The sequence below is a fragment of the Salvelinus fontinalis genome, chromosome 15 (genome assembly GCF_029448725.1).
Source record: "Salvelinus fontinalis isolate EN_2023a chromosome 15, ASM2944872v1, whole genome shotgun sequence".
In the NCBI taxonomy this organism is placed as follows: Eukaryota; Metazoa; Chordata; class Actinopteri; order Salmoniformes; family Salmonidae; genus Salvelinus; species Salvelinus fontinalis.
In genome coordinates, this window is record NC_074679.1 from 20,476,306 (window position 1) to 20,499,392 (window position 23,087).

The 23,087-nt window shown below is 44.1% G+C and overlaps 1 protein-coding gene across 2 annotated transcripts in view; it reads left to right on the forward strand.

Annotated features, from left to right (window-relative positions):
- LOC129811519 (disks large-associated protein 2-like) overlaps positions 1–23,087 on the forward strand; it is a 100,559-nt gene that overhangs the window by 54,968 nt on the left and 22,504 nt on the right. For both annotated transcript variants that reach the window (XM_055862892.1, XM_055862893.1), the window contains 2 exons: positions 9,272–9,331; positions 17,493–17,872. In XM_055862892.1, the coding sequence (XP_055718867.1) occupies positions 9,272–9,331; positions 17,493–17,872 (440 nt within the window). The remainder of the gene's footprint in view (positions 1–9,271; positions 9,332–17,492; positions 17,873–23,087) is intronic.

Consider the following 23,087-nt stretch of genomic DNA (forward strand, 5'->3'; position numbering starts at 1 on the left):
AATGTGTGTGGTGTAGAAATAGACAAGCCCACAGACGTAGCTAATGTGTACAGTGTAGAAACAGACAAGCCCACAGACGTAGCTAATGTGTGTGGTGTAGAAATAGACAAGCCCACAGACGTAGCTAATGTGTACAGTGTAGAAACAGACAAGCCCACAGACGTAGCTAATGTGTACAGTGTAGAAACAGACATGCCCACAGACGTAGCTAATGTGTGTGGTGTAGAAATAGACAAGCCCACAGACGTAGCTAATGTGTACAGTGTAGAAACAGACAAGCCCACAGACGTAGCTAATGTGTGCCCTGAAGAAACACACAAGCTGCACAAGCTGGACCCAGCTAATGTGAACCGCTCCGATACAGAATCGATTGACTTAGTTAATGTGAAACTCCTAGTCCCAGAAACAAGAGTGACGTACCTACCATATCCAGTACCTGAGGTCACTGTGTCCCCACCACAAGAGTCAGACGCTGACTTGTCCCCATCAGATTCAGAATCTGTGGAAGATGTCACTGTGCACCAGCAAGATCCAGTGTCTCAAGACACAGCTCCTGTACACCAGGCAGTTCCTGTCTGTCTGTCAGATACTGAATCTTTAGACCCAGGCCCTATAGTCTTAACAGCACCAGAGATAGAGCCACTGGCTAATACCAGTGTGTGCTCATCGGAGCAACTCAATCGATACTCAGTTACCATTTGCCCAACTGTCATAGTTACACCAGAGAGCCCAACTGATTTAGAATCACTGGATGTGTGTCTGATCCCATCTGATCCAGAATCACAGGACTTAGCCACTGTCTGCCTTCCAGACCTCCCAGATCCATTCCCCTTAGACTCCGACATGTTCCCATCAGAAATAGTAGTGCGTGCATATCCAGTCACCATCGACTCCTTTGATGAATTTGATGAGTCTCTGGAGCCAGAATGGCCACCTGTTCCAGAACCAATGGACCAGGCCACTGAGTGCCCAACTGATCCATTTGTGGTCCATTTGGTCTTAACCACCTTCAATTCCTCAGATGAATCAGATCTGGACTCAGTCTTCTTGGATCCGCTGGAACCTCTGGAGACAGTTAGTGTGAGTTCATCAGACCTCAGCCCAATCGCCATGTACACACCACCAGACCCAGTTTCTCTGAGCCCCCCCAGTCCGGACCACCCCTCTATATACCGAATGGAATCAGTGTGTGTGGACCCAGCTATTGAGTACCGATTAGATCACATGCATGAAGACCTACCTATAGAGTTCCCTGAAGATTCAGAACCACAGGACCAAGTTACAGTGCATTCACCTGGCCCGGTCTCCCTCGGACTGGGCAGTCCATTCACCCCAGACTCAGTAGCCCTGGACCCAGCCACGATGTGCCACCCAGAACCAGTCATCCTAGACCTAGATCCACTAATATTACTAGACCCAGCTAACATTAGCTTGTCCGCATTTGAGCTGGCACCCATGGAGCTAGAGGATGCCATAGGGGAAGCCACAGATTGCTCTGTCATGGATGTCTGTGAGGACCCTGAAGCTCCAGAGGGGGAGACAGCCACTGACAACCCAGGGAAGTCTCACTGTGACCAGGCCTTTCTGTGGGACAGGTGGCAGCAGAAGCCCCCCCAGTGGGAACCGCGGTCCATGAAGAGGAGTTCTAGTGTAGAGCTGTGGAGTGGGAGATATGAGTACAACAGTGCGGAGATAACATATATGTCTCTGACACTCTGAGAATGTGAGATGTCTCCTCAAGATCGCAGTGAGAAGAATGTAGCGTTGAATGTGTCAGTAGCAGAGTATGCATAGGAACATTTAGTATTGATGCTCAAAGTTGTTTTACTATGGACCTTAATGGATTTATTTTTCTGCGTATCATGGCCACAGTAAAGCACTGTATGAATGTTTCATAATGCTTAGGATGAATCCATGATCATGAATGTGGTTTGACATTAAAGGACTGCATTAGTGACAGCAACTACGTAGCTGAATGGAATGTACTGTGCCATAAGAATGTGATGAACAATCAAATCAGTTGAATGCACACCAGACTTCAATTGCACTTGGCTTGAACTGTGATGGACCAACGCATTCTGAACTGCTGTAAGCATTGGTGAACATTGACATGAACTTATCTTTCTGTTCTTTACGAGTAATGAATGCATACTTTTCAATTGATAAGTCTGTCACAAATTATATTTATCACTAAATCCTCTGTGGAGCTCACTGTGGTAGACTAAATAGACTGGCCTTTGCTTATGTGTCTTGACAATCTTTGCTGTGACTGTGTATATACAGTACTGTTTTTCTGTGGATTTCCAGTATTTTTTCCCCCTGACATATCTTGAGTATTCTGTTAAATGTCACTACGGAATAGAGCGATGTAAATCTTGGCAATTATCATACAAATCCCAAAGACTGGCTGTAAATCAAATGAGCCGTTGGATTTACTCTACGGGAACTAACGGAACCTTGGGAAATGACGTCATTAAATCAGATTATGGAACAGAAGTGATCAGTAGCTGTTTGAATTGTTGGGAATACTATTGCTGTATTTTTTTTTACACATGCATGTTCACAAACAGGCAGACAGAAACACACTTTCACACACACTTTCACACACCCCTACTATCCCTTGATTTAGTCAGTTACGTCAGTCCTGTCCAACACCTATACATCAGCAGATATCTGACAGCAGCTTCGAAGACATCTGATGGGATGTTTTCCTGTCAATGTCAACTCAATCCATCCCCAGGTAGTGAAGCCATGGAGGTCCTGTCTCTCTGTCTGCCACAAGGAAGTGATGTTGCTGTGTCTCTACTGATGTTGCTGTGTCTCTGCTGTCATGTACTGTGTCATCCTCATGCTCAGGAACCAAAGACTGAGAATGTTATTCTAACAGCTGCTACTCAAGTGTATCCAAATGTTAATGTTCATGCTTTTGTATACAAACAATATGTCAATGACAATAGTATTTGTGAGGATGACTGGTGACTGATATCATTGACCTGGAGACTGTAGAGAATGGTGATGTTAAACTGCATGGTTATGATGATTCTGAAGATGCATTATTTTGACACCTGCTGCACTGTGTTTGGTGCTGGGTGGCGTTTTAAGTTTTGTGCCCAGTGTAGGGAACAGATCCCAGACATGATTGGAAATACATAATGACAGCTCTGCTACCAGCAAGGCACCAGCCAGATGAAACACAAGAGATGTCTGTGCTATCCTTATTAAGGAGCTGTGTATGAAATGGCACCATTAAATCCTGGGCCCTAATAAAGTGCACTGGGGGAAAAAGCTTTGATAAGAAATGTATGTGAGTCGTACACAACAGTGACTGTCGAAGTGACACTCTGTTCTATTGTTTTGAGAAAAAACTGTGCAGTAAATTATTTATTTTCATGTGCCTCAGTTTATGAAAGTCTGCTAAATTGTCTGAAGCTGACAAGATTATACAGGGGAGAAGTTAATTAGTTTGTTTTGTCATATTCATTTTGTTCCTTTCTATTGCATAATACATCACACTTCCTCCTGCTGTTGCTGCGTTGTTGGACTTGTTATTAGATACAGTGACGTGTAGGCTACTGCAGTGATTTGATGACATACCAACTGTACGGTGCCCATTTGATATAACATGAGCAAACCTCTGAGCTCAGAGTGTTGGTGTGGATACCTTCTATTGTGAACTCTCACCTCACAGCGAGTGATCAGACTAGAATGTTCTTTGTATTTTTGGATGGGCTATTTTACCCAACATTGATAACTGGAATTAAAATACTCTCCTTGAGTTTATTTTTTATTTTAAATGAGTATTACTGACTGCTTACTGTCAAGTTAGGAACATAATGACTCTTCCACTCTCATTGCCTAGTATGGGGCTCCAAAGTTGCTTAGCAATCACCAAAGTGCTCAGCAATACGGCAGTGCATGGAGTTATTTTTGTAAGTGCACCCGCAAGAGCCATGCTTTCCAATTCCATACCTCTAACTGCTCATCACTCATCTGAATGTGATCTCCACCATTCCTTCTTTTCTGTTTAGCCATACTAAACTGTCAGATTAGCTCTTTCCGTTCGCCATCCTATGAGTTTTCTTACAGGGATGCTAAAGCCATCTACCAATTAGCCAATGATCTCTTCTGCTTTAGCTTGAGAGTGATGTGTAAATGTCTCACCATGATTGCTGTGATTGCTTCCTCTTTGTGCATCTTCTCACAGCCTCTTAGTGGTCCTATTACAGTTTCACAGGGTCAACTGGGGTCATATCCTGAATAGAACATACAGTATTTCATAAAACATTTGAATCAATTGGAATGTACGATTGTAAATATGATTGCAAGTTAAAAACTAGATTAAACAAGATAGATAGTCACAAATTTCACTAAATATTAACTTCCTTTTCACTGTGTGAACATACACTCACCGGACAGTTAATTAGGTACCATATTCACAAATGGATCACTCCTATAGACAGTGAGTCAAGTGGCTGTGGCTTGCTACTGTATATAAAGCAGGCAGACAGGCATGGAGGCATTCAGTTACTGTTCGATTGAACGTTAGAATGGATAAAATGAGTGACCTAAGAGACTTTGAGCTTGGTATGATTGTCGGTGCCAGGGGAGCCGGATCCACTGTCTCAGAAATGGCCGTCCTACTGGGCTTTTCACGCATTACAGTGTCTAGAGTTTACAGATAATGGTGGGAAAAACAAAAAACATCCAGACATCCATTTCGACCAGTCCTGTGGTCGAAAAACAGCTTGTTGATGAGAGAGGTCGAAGGCCACGAACAGACAAATAACGACGTAGTACAACAGCTCCACTTCACCTCAGGAGACTGGGAAAATGTGCTTGGCCCCTAAGACCCTCACAAGCTTTTACAGATGCACCATTGAGAGCATCCTGTCGGGCTGTATCACAGCCTGGTATGGCAACTGGACCGGGCTGTATCACAGCCTGGTACGGCAACTGGACCGGGCTGTATCACAGCCTGGTACGGCAACTGGACCGGGCTGTATCACAGCCTGGTACGGCAACTTGACCGGGCTGTATCACAGCCTGGTACGGCAACTGGACCGGGCTGTATCAAAGCCTGGTACGGCAACTGGACCGCCCGCAACCGCAGGGCTCTCCAGAGGGTGGTCCGGTGTGCCCAGCGCATCACCGGGTGCACATTGACTGCCCTCCAGGACACCTACAGCGCCGATGTCACAGGAAGGCGAAAAAGATCATCAAGGACATCAACCACCCGAGCCACGGCCTGTTCACCCCACTATCGTCCAGAAGGCGAGATCAGTACAGGTGCATCAAAGCTGGGGCCGAGAGACTGAAAAACAGTTTCCATCTCAAGGCCATCATACTGTTAAATAGCCATCACTAGCCAGCCTCCGCCCAGTACCCTGCCCTGAACATAGAAACTGTCACTAGTCGGCTCCCAACCGGTTACTCAACCCTGCACCTTAGAGGCTGTTGCCCTATGTACCAAGACATGGAATAAGTGGTCACTTTAATAATGGAGCACTGGTCACTTTAATAATGTTTACAAACTATTTACTAATTTCATATGTATGTACTGTATTCTAGTCAAGGCCATACTATTCAGCTATTGCTGTATATATATATGCACATTTGTGGCCTGCTGGAGGTCATTTTGCAGGGCTCTGGCAGTGCACCTCCTTGCACAAAGGCGGAGGTAGCGGTCCTGCTGCTGGGTTGTTGCCCTCTTACGGCCTCCTCCACGTCTCCTGATGTACTGGCCTGTCTCCTGGTAGCACCTCCATGCTCTGGACACTACGCTGACAGACACAGCAAACCTTTTTGCTACAGCTCGCATTGATGTGCCATCCTGGATGAACTGCACTACCTGAGCCACTTGTGTGGGTTGTAGACTCCGTCTCATGCTACCACTAGAGTGAGAGCACCGCCAGCATTCAAAAGTGACCAAAACATCAGCCAGGAAGCATAGGAACTGAGAAGTGGTCTGTGGTCACCACCTGCAGAATCACTCCTGTTTTGGGGGGTGTCTTGCTAATTGCCTATAATTTCCACCTTTTGTCTATTCCATTTGCACAACAGCATGTGAAATTTATTGCCAATCAGTGTTGCTTCCTAAGTGGACAGTTTGATTTCACAGAAGTGTGATTGACTTGGAGTTACATTGTGTTGTTTAAGTGTTCCCTTTATTTTTTTGAGCAGTGTATATATATACTCTTCATATATATATATATATATATATATAGGGACACATGCTAGTAAGACCGTCTCATTCCAAAATCATGGGTATTAATATGGAGTTTTCCCCCCCTTTGCTGCTATAACTGCCTCCACTCTTCTGGGAAGGCTTTCCACTAGATGTTGGAACATTGCTGCAGGGACTGTCTTCCATTCAGCCACAAGAGCATTATTGAGGTCGGCACTGATGTTGCGCAATTAGGCCTGGCTCGCAGTCGGCGTTCCAATTCATTCCAAAGGTGTTCGGTGGCATTGAAGTCATGGCTCTATGCAGGCCAGTCAAGTTCTTCCACACCAATCTCGACAAACCATTTCTGTATGGACCTCGCTTTGTGCACTGTCACAGAGCAGGTCTGCATAGTGCTGAAGCACGTAGCGCAGTTAAATATTGTCTTGGTTGTAACACTCACTACCAAGTTCCAAATTGCCTCTGGAAGCAACGTCAGCATAAGAACTGTTCGTCGGGAGCTTCTTGAAATGGGTTTCCATGGCCGAGCAGCCTCACACAAGCGCAATAACAAGCGTCGGCTGGAGTGGTGTAAAGCTCGCCGCCATTGGACTCTGGAGCAGTGGAAACGTGTTCTCTGGAGTGATGAAACACGCTTCACCATCTGGCAGTTCGACGGACGAATCTGGACGAATCTGGAATGCATAGTGCTCGCTGTAAAGTTTGGTGGAGGAGGAATAATGGTCTGGGGCTGTTTTTCATGATTCTAGCTAGGCCTCTTAGTTCCAGTGGAGTGAACGCTACAGCATACAATGACATTCTAGAAGATTCTGTGCTTCCAACTTTGAGGCAACAGTTTCCTGTTTCAGCATGACAATGCCCCAGTGCACAAAGCGAGGTCCATACAGAAATGGTTTGTTGAGATCGGTGTGAAAGAACTTGACTGGCCTCCACAGAGCCCTGACCTCAACCCAATTGAACACCTTTGAGATGAATTGGAATGCTGACTGCGAGCCAGGCCTAATCACCCAACATCAGCGCTCGACCTCACTAATGCTCTTGTGGCTGAATGGAAGCAAGTCCCTGCAGCAATTTTATTTCATTTAACCTTTATTTAACTAGGAAAGTCAGTTAAGAACAAATTCTTACTTACAATGACGGCCTACCAAAAGGCAAAAGGCCTCCTGCGGGGGCTGGGATTAAAAATAAAAATATAGGACAAAACACACATCACGACAAGAGAGACACTACAACACTACGGTTTTACAAGTAGTCCATCATTGTAAATAAGAATTTGTTTTTAACTGACTTGCCTAGTTAAATAATGGTTAAATAAAAATAAATAAAGAGAGAACTAAGACAACAACATAGCATGGCAGCAACACATGACAACACAGGATAGTAGCAACACCACATGACAACAACATGGTAGCAACACAACATGGCAGCAGCACAACATGGTAGCAGCACAAAACATGGTACAAACATTATTGGGCACAGACAACAGCACAAAGGCAAGAAGGCAGAGACAACAATACATCAGGCAATGTTCCAACATCTAGTGAAAAGCCTTCCCAGAAGAGTGGAGGCTGTTATAGCAGCAATGTTCCAACATCTAGTGAAAAGCCTTCACAGAAGAGTGGAGGCTGTTATAGCAGCAATGTTCCAACATCTAGTGAAAAGCCTTCACAGAAGAGTGGAGGCTGTTATAGCAGCAATGTTCCAACATCTAGTGAAAAGCCTTCACAGAAGAGTGGAGGCTGTTATAGCAGCAATGTTCCAACATCTAGTGAAAAGCCTTCACAGAAGAGTGGAGGCTGTTATAGCAGCAATGTTCCAACATCTAGTGAAAAGCCTTCCCAGAAGAGTGGAGGCTGTTATAGCAGCAATGTTCCAACATCTAGTGAAAAGCCTTCCCAGAAGAGTGGAGGCTGTTATAGCAGCAATGTTCCAACATCTAGTGAAAAGCCTTCCCAGAAGAGTGGAGGCTGTTATAGCAGCAAAAGGGGGGACCAACTCCATATTAATGCCCACGATTTCGGAATGAGATGTTTGACGAACAGGTGTCCACATACTTTTGGTCATGTAGTGTATATTTATATATATAGATTTGTATATATATAGATACACACTCCAGACTCTGACATTGCTCATCCTAATATTTATATTTAAGTATAAAGATACTTCACATTTCAATAAAATAAAATCAACTGTTAAATAAACCATGAGCAATGACTCAAAACAGACACTACTTTTGTCCAAACCATCTCAACTTTAAATATTTAAATACTCATAGACAATATAAATAATGACATTTTCCATTCTTCTACTTTTAGATTTGTGTGTATTGTTGTGAATTGTTAGATATTACTGCACTGTTGGAGCTAGGAACATAAGCATTTCGCTACACCCACAATAACATCTGCTAAATATGTGTATGTGACCAATAGAATTTGATTTGTGGTGTGCAGAACGGCATCTCGGAAAGCACAACTCCTCGATCCTTGTCAGGGATGGGCTATTGTAGTAGACCACCCTGGGTTCCACTCCTACCAGATAAAAAACAAGAGAGCTCCAGTGAGAACACGGTCACCAACACTGGACAATTGAGGAGTGGAAAAACATTTAGTTTACTTGAGTGGCCTGGTCAGTCCCCAGACCTCAACCCAATAGAACATCTTTGGGATGAGATGGAACAGGCTGTTCGCAGCACGAATGTACCAACGTTCAATCTGCAGCAACTGCATGATGCCATCGCGTTAGCATGGACCAAAATCCATGTGCAACGTTTCCAACACCTTGTAGAATGCCCTGAAGAATTCAGGCTCTTCTGAAGGAAAAGAGGGTTCCGACCCATTGCTAGATGGGTGTACCTAATAAACTGGCCGGTGAGTGTATGTTGCTGTTGAAGGAAAAAGTAAACTGCTGCTGCCTCACAATCTAACCAAGGTGCTTCAATTGATATATTATATTTTATTATCTGCCATTATCCTCTTATCTATGGGTACAGTATGTAGCTGTTTTTCTGTATAGTGTACTGTGATTAGTGTTCTGTGTGCTAGGCAGATGTGACCAGGATGTTGAATGTGATTGGCTGGCTTGTTTCAGGGATCCAGTTCCGCCTCCCCTCCACCTGCAGCACTGACCGGACGACCCACCAAACCCCAGGTAAACCTCCTGTCCAAGCCAATAGCTGATGGTGAATATGTTTTAAACCAGCATCATTATCATTTATTCATGACATACAGTAAACATGCTGTGATTAAGCAGTCTCACACTCACACTGGTTTATCAAACTTATCAAGATTAAACAAAACAACCACATAATAATCCCTGAAAACAAGCGTCAGTTTTACCTTTAAGACCCTGCAACTATCTCTCTCTCTCTGTGTCCCTCTTGTTGGGTTGTTTGATCACCCTTGGCTATTTATTTTCTCCTTGAGCCTCTCTGCCGTGCTGCGGACCTTATTGATTCATCAGGCACAAGCCCTTATCTTGCAGGTAGATTGAAAAACGGCAGGGGAATGTAAAATACCCCTCTCCTCTTTTCCCTCTTCTCCTCTCCCCTCTTCCTCCTAAAACGGGCTGTGGGAGTGAGAGAAATCGTGAGTGAGAGAAGTCGTGAGAGCTCTAGCAATGACGAACGCTTCGGAACATTGGCCCGCATGACTGATGGACCGTCCCTCCTTCCTTCCCTCCATCCTTCCTTCCTTACTTCTCTCCCTCACTCCCTCCACACACTCACCAACGGGCATACACACACACACCCTTCTCCTCTGTATAGGTCAAGGTTTCTATTTGTAGATTCCCTGGGCCTTGCTGATACATCTGGCAGGGAGAGCACTTTGTCAATTTATTTTGTTTAAAATGCTGGAGTTAAGGCCTCCGTGGCAGATGCTGTGTTGTCAGCCATGGGGTCCGGAGTGACAGAGAGGAGTGACAATTACCTTGTACCCCTGCACATAATTACCTCGTACCCTTGCACATCGACTCGGTACTGGTACCCCGTGTATATAGCCAAGTTATCGTTATTCATTGTCAGTGGCGATTTTAGCATGCAAATCATGGTGGGCAAAAAATAAATACATGTGGGATGCATGCCAGCAAAGCCACTACACAACACAACCCTAAACAATACATTAATTGCACAATAACGGTGCCAAACGGTGCCCACAAACTGTTAGGGCCTACATAAAGCTGTCCCAACAGCAGTCCCAACACCCAACACTGCTACACCTGAATATCAGTGGAGCCTTGTCTGGCGAGCCTCATTTACTGCCTTTTAGAAAAGCATAGCTGATATGGCTGACTTGCTTAAACAAATGTGGTTTCTACTGACAATTGAGATGTACAAACTATGGCATAAGGGGACGACAAGCGGATATGAGGCAATCCGTAATTTCGAATAAGACATTAATGATCGAGCTGGGACAGACGTCAATATAACAATTTGTTCAGCACTTTTGAAATGTACAGCGACAGAATTCAGAACATGGGCCGTTCTTACAGCGTTGTCCCTGTACACCAAGTCAGAACCGTAGGATAAATAAAGGAGGCATATAAGCAGACAATGAAAGCTCTTACAATTGTCACGATCGTTATACAGTGGAAGAGAGGATGACCAAGGCGCAGCGTGATAACAATACATTCTTCTTTTTTAATGACACGAAAACGAAGAACACTATACAAACTATATAAAAACAACAAACGAACGAACGTGACGCTATAAACAAATAGTGCTGACACAAACACTACACATAGACATAGACACCCACGAACTACCTAATGAATATGGCTGCCTAAATATGGTTCCCAATCAGAGACAACGATAGACAGCTCTCTCTAATTGAGAACCAATCTAGGCAACCATAGACATACATACACCTAGACTAGGCACTGCCCCATAAACATACAAAACCCTAGACAATACAAAACACATACATCCCCCATGTCACACCCTGACCTAACTAAAATAATAAAGAAAACAAAGATAACTAAGGTCAGGGCGTGACAACAATATTCAATGATTACATTTCTCAAAAACAGGCTATAGGCTACATGTGCACCACCAAGTCAGAACAGTGGGGGAAATTAAGAGGTGAAAATAGACCAAATTATTAGGGTGAGGCACATGGGCTACTGATAAGAGAATTTTGTTCTCCAGGTACATAACCCAATTTAATTATATTACTCTGCCTGCAAACCAGAATTTGTAAGATCCTGGTCGAATGAAACAGACGGAGGCCCAGCTACAATAGATAGTCAAAAAGGTTTATTCAGAGAACGTTCTAAAGTCAGGAATACAAAACAATTAATTTTATACTGACTTCTCACACCCACACATTCACACAACCATACGCACACATACACACACACACACACACATACAAACAGACGCACACACACACACACACACACACATGCATACAAACAGACACACACACATGTCCTGCTACCCAGCCGCCAGAGATTAGTGACCTTGTCCTTGAGTCATACTCCCTGTTCTTCTCCCAAATCTCTAGTCAGGTCGGCACCGAGCTCAGACAGTCTGTGTTTAAAATACCATAAAGACATATGGTCTTTACCCTAATTCTGACTAGACTACACATGTATTGATTATGATGTTATACATTCTAATCACTTCCATACATTTATATGTTTCAGGGCGGAATATTCTAATCATTCAATCAACCGATAATTCTCACCTAACAGCTACTAACAGCTTACTACACAATATACACTTAGAATTACTTTCTTAGCTACAGTATACATATCTCCCTGGCATATTACATCATTTATGCAGCAGCATACAAGGCATTTTCGGACTCACTTTGTTGTTCTGTGCTCACTTGAATAGGAAAGTGGCGCGAAGGTCCTTCATGGGAAAATTCTGTCATCAAAGCCTGGTATTCTCTGTATTTATGGCGCTTTCAAGACAACTGTTAACTCAAAAAAAAAAGAGTTGAATCATGATGGCGTCAGTGATCTTCAGGTCTTAGCTCTAGTAAGAGGCCCGAGTTCCCGATTTACAATTCTGAGTTGGATAAAAGTTCAAAATGTTTTTTCCCAGTCGTAACTCATTTTTCCCAAGTTCCCAGTTGTCTTGAACTCACTAAAGTCATATTTTGCAGTTTCAAGTTAACAGTTTTGTGCGCGGCACAAATCATGCTTCATTGACAGCATGGACAATGTTGAATGTTTTATCATTTTAAACTAGGAAAAGAGACACTTAATCTTAGACTTGGACCACAAAGCCACTACACTGAATAGCAGGCTCATGATTGCTTTGCAATGCTTGCAGTCATCCACTGGTTCCTTCCAACCACTCATTGGTGATTTGAATTTGCGATTTCCAATTTGTTGTGAAATGTTTATGTCCAATGACCGATGAGCAAGGATATGTTTTATCAATATTTTCTCTTCATATGACAAGGATTAAAAATGTTTTACCAGTAGATTGTCAACTTGATTCATGATGATGACTGCTAGCTAAAATTTTGAAAGTATGACGTTGACATGATTAGTCCAATCAAAGCTACTGTAGATATAACGTGATTTCAAGTAATTTTATCTGTGGCCAATGAACTTGAGCCTTCTTGGATGGGCACTTCTAATGTAACTCTATGGCAGCACCCAAGGGGCTTGAATTTTCGAGCTCTACCCCACTACAGTAACGTAGTGTTCCCTTGAGTGACATAACACTGAGCCAATCACGGCGCAACGCACCGTATTTTCTGCTGGCTTGCCCCACCACCACAGAAACCACTGAGTTAGGCTGAAACACCATGTTGGAGCTGCCTTACTCAAGAAAATAAAAAAGAGACCATGTTTGTATGCAGCTTTATTAACTCAATGATATATATATTTTTTTTTACATTGTTTACAAACTGATATGTGACATGTATTAATGCCAAAATAACATGCAAAACAGGCAAGGCCCACATTTTTGCTGAAAATATGGGGCTCCAAACAGGAGGGGTTCTGCCCTTTTAAAACAGTCTAAGGGGGATCACGTGACCCTTGAACGAGATGGCCGCATGAACTAAGAGCTCATGGAAACTATCTAAGTAGTTTCCAATTCTTAATCTTACCTCCACTTCAAGTATAAACTCCTTTAGCTTTAGTCAAAAGTCATGGCGGCTACAAAAGGCGACATTACAGGTGACATTTATACCTGGATTCGAGCATTAGCAACGGAAAAAGCCTCCAAGAAACAGCTAGCTTCCGAAAAATCTAGGAACTTGAGCGTGGCTGAGGTGCACCCTTGACCAGCTCTGAAACCAGATTGCATAGCGGAGAAGGTACAGTGGGATTCGAAATGGTCGGTGATCTGTTTGTTAACTTGGCTTTCGAAGACCTTAGAAAGGCAGGGTAGGATAGATATACGTCTGTAGCAGTTTGGGTCTAGAGTGTCTCCCCCTTTGAAGAGGGGGATGATCGCGGCAGCTTTCCAATCTTTGGTGAATCTTAGACGATACGAAAGAGAGGTTGAACAGGCTAGTAATAGGGGTTGCAACAATTTCATCAGATACTTTTAGAAAGTGATGGTCCAGATTGTCTAGCCCGGCTAATTTGTAGGGGTCCAGGTTTTGTAGCTCTTTCAGAAAATCAGCTATCTGGATTTGGGTGAAGGAGAAATGGGGGAGGCTTGGGCGAGTTGCTGTGGGGGGTGCCAGGCAGTTGACCAGGGTAGGGGTAGCCGGGGCAATAAAAACCTAGGATCAAGTTCTCCACTCTATCGAAACCTGAATCTAAGGGTGGTCTTGCCCTTCCCTCCCTTCAATTGTACTACTGGTCTGCCCAAATCCGCAACATGCTAACATGGATCACAAGCAGACAAGACTCAACGTGGATTCAGATAGATGCCCAATCCTGTGGTTCATTGCCCCTAAGCTCAATTATTGTCATTAATAACTTTAGTGAAGTGGGCTACATAGCAAAAACCTTTGTGATTTACAGCACCCTACTAGCGTGGAGGGACTGTAAGAAATACCTGGGCATTTCCTCCCAAATATGTTCTCAATCGCCTATAGTATGCAACCCAGACTTGCCAAATGCCCTGGGTGATGTCAACTTTAATCTTTGGCATACTCTAGGAATCAGGACCTTTTCAGACCTATTTCATCAGAAAACCACTACACTGAAATCCTTTCATGAGCTCTGCAGTGAATTCAATGTGCCAAGATCCAATTTTCTTAAATATCTTCAAATTAGACACGTCATTTCCTCATATACTTCCAAGAGGAGATTTAGAGCTCAGCTGAATGAAGTTGAAACCCTTCTTGCTAAAGCACAATCCATTAAAGGCAAAATCTCATATATCTATAGACTCCTTTCTGAGAAAGGGGGCTTTTCCTTTACTCCTTTGAAAATAATCTAGGAAAAGGACCTGTCTGACTATCAGTGATGACTTATGGGCGGAGGTTTGCGACAGGGTATACTGCTCCACTACTAATGTCAAAATGAAAGAATCTAATTACACATTCTTGTACAAATGTTATTACACCCCAATGAGAGTCCATAGAATGAAAACAGACATTTCTCCTAACTGTAAAAGATGTACCTCTGAAAGTGGAACCTATATGCATGCATTTTGCAGTTGTAGAGAGATTGACAGATTTTGGCAATCTATACATACTGCTGCACAGAAAATACTAGATGTACAGTTTGGTATGACCCCGTGTATCTATCTTCTTAATGCCCAGCAGGACTTTGTTCTTGATCCTGACAGAGAAAATGTGTTTATGACTATCACATACTTTGCTAAGAAATGTATTCTTCTATTGTGGGCTTCTAATACTTCTCCTATATTTAAAATGTGGATTGACCAGATTGATGACATTCTTCCTCTTGAAAAGATCACTTATGACCTCCGCAAAAGAGAGCCCAAGTTTGATAAACTCTGGTCTCCACTACTCAACTATATTTCAAATTGGACAGAGTGAATGGGGTGATTAGGGAAATGAGCAGACACATGTTGTGTAAGATGCTGTAAAAACTAATTATTTGCTCGTCGTCTCAGCTAAGGCTGGAAATACCTAACAAGAACCTTGATAGTGCTGCTGTTTTTGTTATTCTTTTAATATATATATATATTATCATTGTTTTTTTGTTTTTTTTTTAAGTCTGTCACATCTGTGAACGTGGAATGTGTTTTGTTGGTTGATTGAAAAACAAGAAAACTTAATAAAACTTTAAACTGGAAAAAAGCACAGTCTAAGGCACTGCATCTCAGTGCTAGAGGTGTCATTACAGACCCTGGTTCGATTCCAGGCTGCATCATAACTGGCCGGGATTGGGAGTCCCATAGGACAATTGGCCCAGCATTGTCTGGGTTAGGGTTTGGCCGGGGTAGGCCGTCATTGTAAATAAGAATTTGTTCTTAACTGACTTGCCTAGTTAAATAAAGGTTACATTTTTAAAACTGTTGAAAAAAAAATGATTGTCCCACTAAGCGCAAAACAGATGGGATGGCATATCGCTGCAGAATGCTGTGCCGACTAGTGCATACAGGTCGCAGTGGTGGGTGGTATTAGGAGGGACAATGTAGAATGTAGAAAATAGTCAAAATAAAGAAAACCCCTTGAATGAGTAGGTGCGTCCAAACTTTTGACTGGTACTGTAAATCAAAACTAGACATGGAACTGACGTCTGTGCCCAGTGGGATATCCTTAAAAGCCTGGTAAACGAAGCACTGTTTAGTATTTTTTATCATCATGATGATATGGCCGGAGACACTTTGCTTTTTAAAAGTCACATTTTTTGAAAACATGACTGCTAACAAGCAAGAAGGTGTCCATGTTGTTGTCATGGAGATAAGGAGCAGGTTTTCTGTCTGGATAGTTATTGTTTGATTTAAAGGTTAAGTAAAACCACCTGTCTTGCCTGGTATGGTTGCTATGGTTTCTGTTGGCTGGGACGTGAGGGGACAGGCTAAATGCTGAGTAACACTGACAAGATGGGGGGGGTCCATCTGCTGAATCTTCTCACTTTATTTCCTTCTTTCTTTCTCTCTCTCTCTTACCCTCTCTCTCTTTATTGATTTATTTGTATTTTTCTCCCTCTCTCCCTCTCTCTCTCTTTCTTTCTCTTTTTTCTCCCTCACCCTCTCTTTCTCTCTCTGTATATATACTGTATATATACTTTATCTCGCTTTTTCTCTCTCTCAATGTCTGTATCTTTCTGTCTCTTCTTTGTTATTCTTTCTCTCTCTACTGACTCATCTTGGTGACCTCTTTGTGAAGATCATTTATGAATGGGGGACAAAGTGAGTCATTAGGCTTTAGAGCAGTATGCTGAGCTCTACAGGGCGGATGTCAGCAGAGGGTATTTATAGAACCAGCCTGGGTGCTGCTGGGGACTGCTTAAGGGTCATGGTGTTGGAGGAACAAATTCTGCATTGAATGCATATTCAAAACCAATTCATACTCCAATGCCATTGTTAGTCCATTTTAAAGTAGTCCGAAGAGGATAAGTTTTCTTCAAATGAGAAACCCAGTGGAAATATTTCCTGGAGAATGGAGTAGAGGATGAAGAATTCACTGAAGGGACTGAACACAAATCAATTAGTACATACATGTCAGTACATACATTCATCAATTATTTAATTGGATGCCCAGAAGACATGCTTGAATTTTTCAGTGAGCATAAAGTTTGTGTAACAAATAATTGCAAACCGTTGAAAACTCCATTAGTCCCTACAATATACTAGTTTGTTAGAAATGCTGGCCTGCTGTATAATTTAGTGTACTGTATTCCTCCTTCCCTTTCTATATGGTCAGTGGTATCTGGTATCCTTGGGACGTCCCTGCCATAAACACTAACCATAACCTTAACCCCTACCCTAACCATAAGTCTTACCTAACCCTAATCTTAACCCTTACCGTAACCATTTAAAATGTCAACTTCCAGGGGGTAGGGACATCCTAAGGATTCTGGATAGCACAAAACCTCTCTCTATAAGAGTTCTGATGAGCCAAGACCACTGTGGGCTTTGATCATTAGATGTTCTTCAAATGGACAAGCTGTTTGAGTTGATAGCCTGTTACAGTATTAGGCTGCTCCGTCAAAGTTCTTTTTTAAAGGAAAGGACACATTAAACCCAGTTATTTATGTAGTCACATTCTCATTTTCACTTGAAAGATATTATAATTTTTATAATCCCCTGCTCATCAAATACATGTAAGGAGAATGTCAACACTCCACAGTGAATACCTCTCAGTGGTCTCTCCGCTCTCTGATCGTCAACGGCATAGCCCTACACTACCTCAACTACCACATCATATACCTTCCTTTTAACGTTGACCTTCTCTATTCCTCTATCTATCAGAGATCACGTACACAAACAACTACAAGAAGATGACCCCTCCGCCGGTCCCGCCTCGCTCCACCGTAGGCTCTAAGCCCCTCATCTCAGTCACGGCTCAGAGCAGCACAGAATCCACCCAGGATGCGTACCATGAGGGCAGACCTCCTCGAGGGTGGGGGGACGCGCTGGGCCTGAGCCTGGGCCGGTCCTTGTATAACTCCACAGACAGTCTGGACAGTGCCAAGGCGGTGACTATAGCCATGGAGGCTGCAGGGGTGATGTCTGGGAAGAGACACCCGTCCACAGACAGTCATAGCTCAGTGATGACCTGTGATAAAGCCATCCTGGTGTCCAAGGCTGAGGAGTACCTCAAAACACCACGCTCCTCCATAGGTATACAGGTGAGTGGCACACACACACAAACACACACACGGGTATACAAAATTCTTTGCACACACACACACCCACCCATTCATAAAGTCGCACGCTCATGTATCCCACTCCGGCACACCCGTCTCTCCTCTAGGTCTAAAAATAGAACCAATGAGTCATCCTACTGCAATCCATTAATTAGAATTCAACTCATGAATCGGGCTTTACTGAATGGGTCTCTCTCCCTTCCTCCCTCCCTCTCCCCTCTCCCTCTCTCTCCTCTCTCTTTTCTCTCTGTTCACTCTCTTACCCTCTCTCTTTTCTCTTTCATTCTATCTTCCCTCTGTGACCCTGGGAGTAAGGGGCTTCATCACACACTGCAGTCTGCAGACATCAGGCCTGACAGTTCCCCTGAATAAAACAGACAGACAGACAGACAGACAGACAGACAGACAGACAGACAGACAGACAGACAGACAGACAGACAGACCGGCAGTCACCAATTCAAACTGCATACAGCCTTTTATCAAATAAGAATATTAGAGTTGTTCTGCTTGTGTATGGTGCAGTGAGCTCGTTCCTTCCCTATCTCACTATTTCCCTGTTCAAAGGCTGGGATTATCACGGATTCAGAGCTATCTACATGTATCTAATTGAACTCAGAGGGTTTTCTTTAATGGAAGCTTCTCTAATGTCAAACATATAAAGTGTGGTGTACCGCAGGGCAGCACTCTAGGCCGTCTACTCTTTTCTATTTTTACCAATGACCTGTCACTGGCATTAAACAAAGCATGTGTGTCCATGTATGCTGATGATTCATCCATATACGCATTAGCAACCACAGCTAATGAAGTCACTGAAACCCTTAGCAAAGAGTTGCAGTCCGTTTTCAAATGGGTGGTCAGTAATAAACTGGTCCTGAACATCTCTAAAACTAAAAGCATTGTATTTGATACAAATCATTCCCTAAGTTCTAGACCTCGGCTGAATCTGGCAATGAATGGTGTGGCTGTTGAACACGTTGAGGAGACTAAATTACTTGGTGTTACCTTAGATTGTAAACTGTTATGGTCGAAACATATTGATTCAATGGTCGTAAAGATCGGGAGAAGTCTGTCCATAATAAAGATTTTTTGACACCACAGATTTTTTGACACTGCAGGTCCTGCAGGCTTTAGTTTTATCGTATCTTGATTATTGTCCATTCGTGTGGTTGAGTGCTGCAAGGAAAGACCTAGTTAAGCTGCAGCTGGCCGAGAACAAAGTGGCACTACCTTGCTCTTCATTGTAATCAGAGGGCTGATATAAATACCATGCTGTCACGTTCCTGACCTGTTTTTCCTTTTTCTTGTATTTATTTAGTTGGTCAGGGCGTGAGTTGGGATGGGTTGTCTATGTGTTATTTTCTATGTTGGGGTTTTGTGTTCGGCCTGGTATGATTCTCAATCAGAGGCAGCTGTCAATCTTTGTCCCTGATTGAGAATCATACTAAGGCAGCCGGGGTTTCACGTGTGTTTTGTGGGTGTTTGTTCTTGTGTCAGTGTTCCGCCACACAGGACTGTCACGGTAGTTATTTTGTATCGCATATTGTTGTTATTAATTATTAAATCACTATGGAAATTAGCCACTCTGCGTATTGGTCCGATCCGTCTCGCCTCTCCTCGTCCGAGGAGGAGGATTACGACTGCTGTTACAGAAACACCCACCAAAAAAGGATCAAGCAGAGTGGAGAAGGGCAGCGACAGCAGCAGCAGCAGCGCAAAAAGGAGAATTGGACATGGGGGGACGTTTTGGACGGCAAGGGTTGCTACACATCGGAGGAGATCCTGGCTGGAAAGGATCGCCTCCCATGGGAACAGCTGGAGGCAGCTCGGAGAGCGGAGGCAACCGGAGAGAGGAACCGGCGGTATGAAGGTACGAGGCTAGCACGGAAGCCCGAGAGTCAGACACAAACATTTCTTGGGGGGGGGGGGGGGGGGGGGGGGCACACGCGGAGTGTGGCAAAGCCGGGTTGGATACCTGAGCCAACTCCCCGTGCTTACCGTGGAGTGAGAGGGCGTCGTACTGGTCAGACACCGTGTTGTGCGGTAAAGCGCACGGTGTCCCCAGTACGCGTGCTTAGTCCAGTGCGGGCTATTCCACCTTGCCGCACTGGCCGGGCTAGGTTGGGCATCGAGCCGGGTGTCATGAAGCCGGCCCAACGCATCTGGCCTCCAGTGCGTCTCCTCGGGCCGGCGTACATGGCACCAGCCTTACAAATGGTGTCCCCGGTTCGCCAGCATAGCCCAGTGCGGGTTTTTCCACCTCGCCGCCTGGCAGGGCTACGGAGACCATTCAACCTGGTAAGGTTGGGCAGGCTCGGTGCTCAAGAGCGCATGTCCTCCTTCACGGTCCGGTTTTTCCGGTGCCACCTCCACATACCTGTCCTCCGGTGGCAGCTCCCCGCACCAGGCTGTCTCTCCGTCTTCTCTCTCCAGTTGCTCCCACCTGTCCAGCGCTGTCAGAGCCTTCCTCCTCTCCAGCGCAGCCAGTGTCTGAACTGTCTGCCTGCCCAGCTCTGTCTGAGCTGCCTGCCTGCCCAGCCCTGTCTGAGCTGCCTGCCTGCCCAGCGCTGTCTGAGCTGCCTGCCTGCCCAGCGCTGTCTGAACTGTCTGCCTGCCAAGCGCTGTCTGAACTGTCTGCCTGCCCAGCGCTGTCTGAACTGTCTGCCTGCCCAGCGCTGTCTGTCTGTCCCGAGCCTTCAAAGCCGCCTGTCTGTACTGAGGCTTCAAAGCCGCCCGTCTGTCCTGAGCCTTCAGAGCCGTCTGCCAGACAGGAGCTGCTAGAGCCGTCCGCCAGACAGGAGCCGCTAGAGCCGTCCGCCAGACAGGAGCCGCTAGAGCCGTCCGCCAGACAGGCGCCGCTAGAGCAGGGGTGTCAAACTCATTTCGCATCGTGGGCCACATACGGCCTAGGGAGATGTCAAGTGGGCCGGACCATTAAAATTATACCATACTCTGCTATAAATAACCAAAATATCATGTCTTTCCTTTGTTTTGGTGTAAAGAAGCACAAGAACATTAGGAAAATATTGAAATTTAATGAACTATCCTTTTACAAAACATTTCATGAAACACCTCATATTTCCTTAGACAAATGTGCAATTTACTTTTATCATTCACAAATATGCATTGCAACTGATCCCACTGATTGTACAAAGGCACAAAACTTTAATTGGTACTGAAAAATATAGTAATGCACTTTAAGATTAAATGAGACTTTTAAAGAAAGGAATTTTTAAACCACTTACACATACGCATATAAAATCTAAATGTAATCCCTGCGTACACCTTACAAACTAAGGAGAGTGATTTTAAATGTGTAATGAAGAAAGTGTTCGCCTGTCCTGTAAATCTGTAAACTTCATACATGAAACATACATACACATACAATACATACTGAAAATTTATGGAGTTGTATGAACAGTAGAATTCCATCACACAACTTTTGTTTTGAAGCTGCTGACTAACATTAAAGTGCACATTTTTTAAATCACCACAGTAAGGATTCATCTTCACAGAGCTGTATTCTTTCAATGCAAACAGTATCTAAGGCAGCATTTTAAAGGTGTTAGTCTAGTCTGGACTTGTATTTGTTCCTGAAACTTGGCATCTTTTGGCCTGTACAAGTGCATCAACACCTGGTGTCATGTCCTGACTAGCTGTCACTTTCAGAATGTCATTTAAGTGCTTGTTTGTGAGCCTTGAACGCATTTTTGTTTTATTGATATTCATCACTGAGAAAATTTGTTCACAAAGGTAGGTTGTCCCAAACATGCACAAAATTTTAGCAGCCAGGGCTGTTAATTTGGGGTACCCTGGTAGTAGATACTGATAAAATCTGTCCAGACCTACAGAGGCAAATTTGCCCTTCAAATCTGCATCACACTGCAAATCAATTATCTCTAGCTGAATTTCGACCGGCAGATCAGAAGCTTTAACTGTGAAAGGTGAGCGAAAAACTGAAAATTCTGTCTCAAGTTCACCAAATACCTGAAAACGTTTCTCAAACTCCCGCAGTAGTCCTGCAATTTTGTCTTTGTACCGTTTCATGTCCGCATCAGGTCTGGTCACACACACATCTCTCAGACAGGGGAAATGAGCAGGGTTGCCATTTGCCAGTTGCATCTCCCACAAAGTCAGCTTCAACTTAAATGCATGTATGTTGTCAGAAAACTGTGTGACAACTTTTTTGCGGCCTTGCAACATTTTGTTCAGATTGTTCAAGTGTTCAGTAATATCAACCAAGAATGCAAGGTCCCGTAGCCATTCCTGAGATTGTAATTCCAACACCGGTTTTCCTTTTTTCTCCATGAACTGTCCGATTTCCTCTCGTAGATCAAAGAAATGCCTCAGCACAGCGCCTCGGCTTAACCATCTCACTTCAGTGTGGTATGGCAGGCTGTGGGTAATGTTGCTGTCGCTGAGAAGTTTGTCAAACTGACGATGGTTCAGACCTCTGGACCGGATGAAATTTACAGTGCGAACAACCACCTCCATGACGTGGTCCATTTTCAGCGACTTGCAACACAATGCCTCCTGGTGCAAAATACAGTGAAATGTCCAGAAACGATCTCCTCCATTAAGGGCTTGTACTTTGTCTTTGAACTTTGTCGCGACACCTGCTTTCTTTCCGACCATGGATGGCGCGCCGTCTGTAGCCAGGCTGACAGCGCGGGACCAGTCCACTCCAACTCTGTCCAATGCAGCAACGACAGAGCCGAAAATGTCCTCGGCTGTTGTGGTGTCCATCATTGGCACCAACTCAAGAAACTCTTCAGTAACAGTCAATGTCTCATCAACTCCTCGAATAAATATGGCCAGTTGGGCCACGTCTGTGATGTCAGTGCTCTCGTCAATTGCCACGGAAAATGCAATAAATGACTTGACTCTCTGTTTCAATTGACTGTCTAAATCTGCCGATAGTTCCGAAATCCTCTCTGCTATAGTATTCCTCGTCAGGCTAATATTGGCAAAAGCTTGTCGCTTCTCGGGACATACAAGTTCAGCCGCCTTCATCATGCATCGTTTAACAAAGTCACCGTCGGAATACGGCTTCGATGCTAATGCTATTTCGCTAGCAATTAGGTAGCTGGCTTTTACCGCTGCTTCACTGACTTCTCGGCTCTGGATGAAAGTTGACTGCTGTTTCCTCAGACCCGCCAGCAATTCGTTAATCTTATCTCTTCTCAGTTGTCCTTGCAAG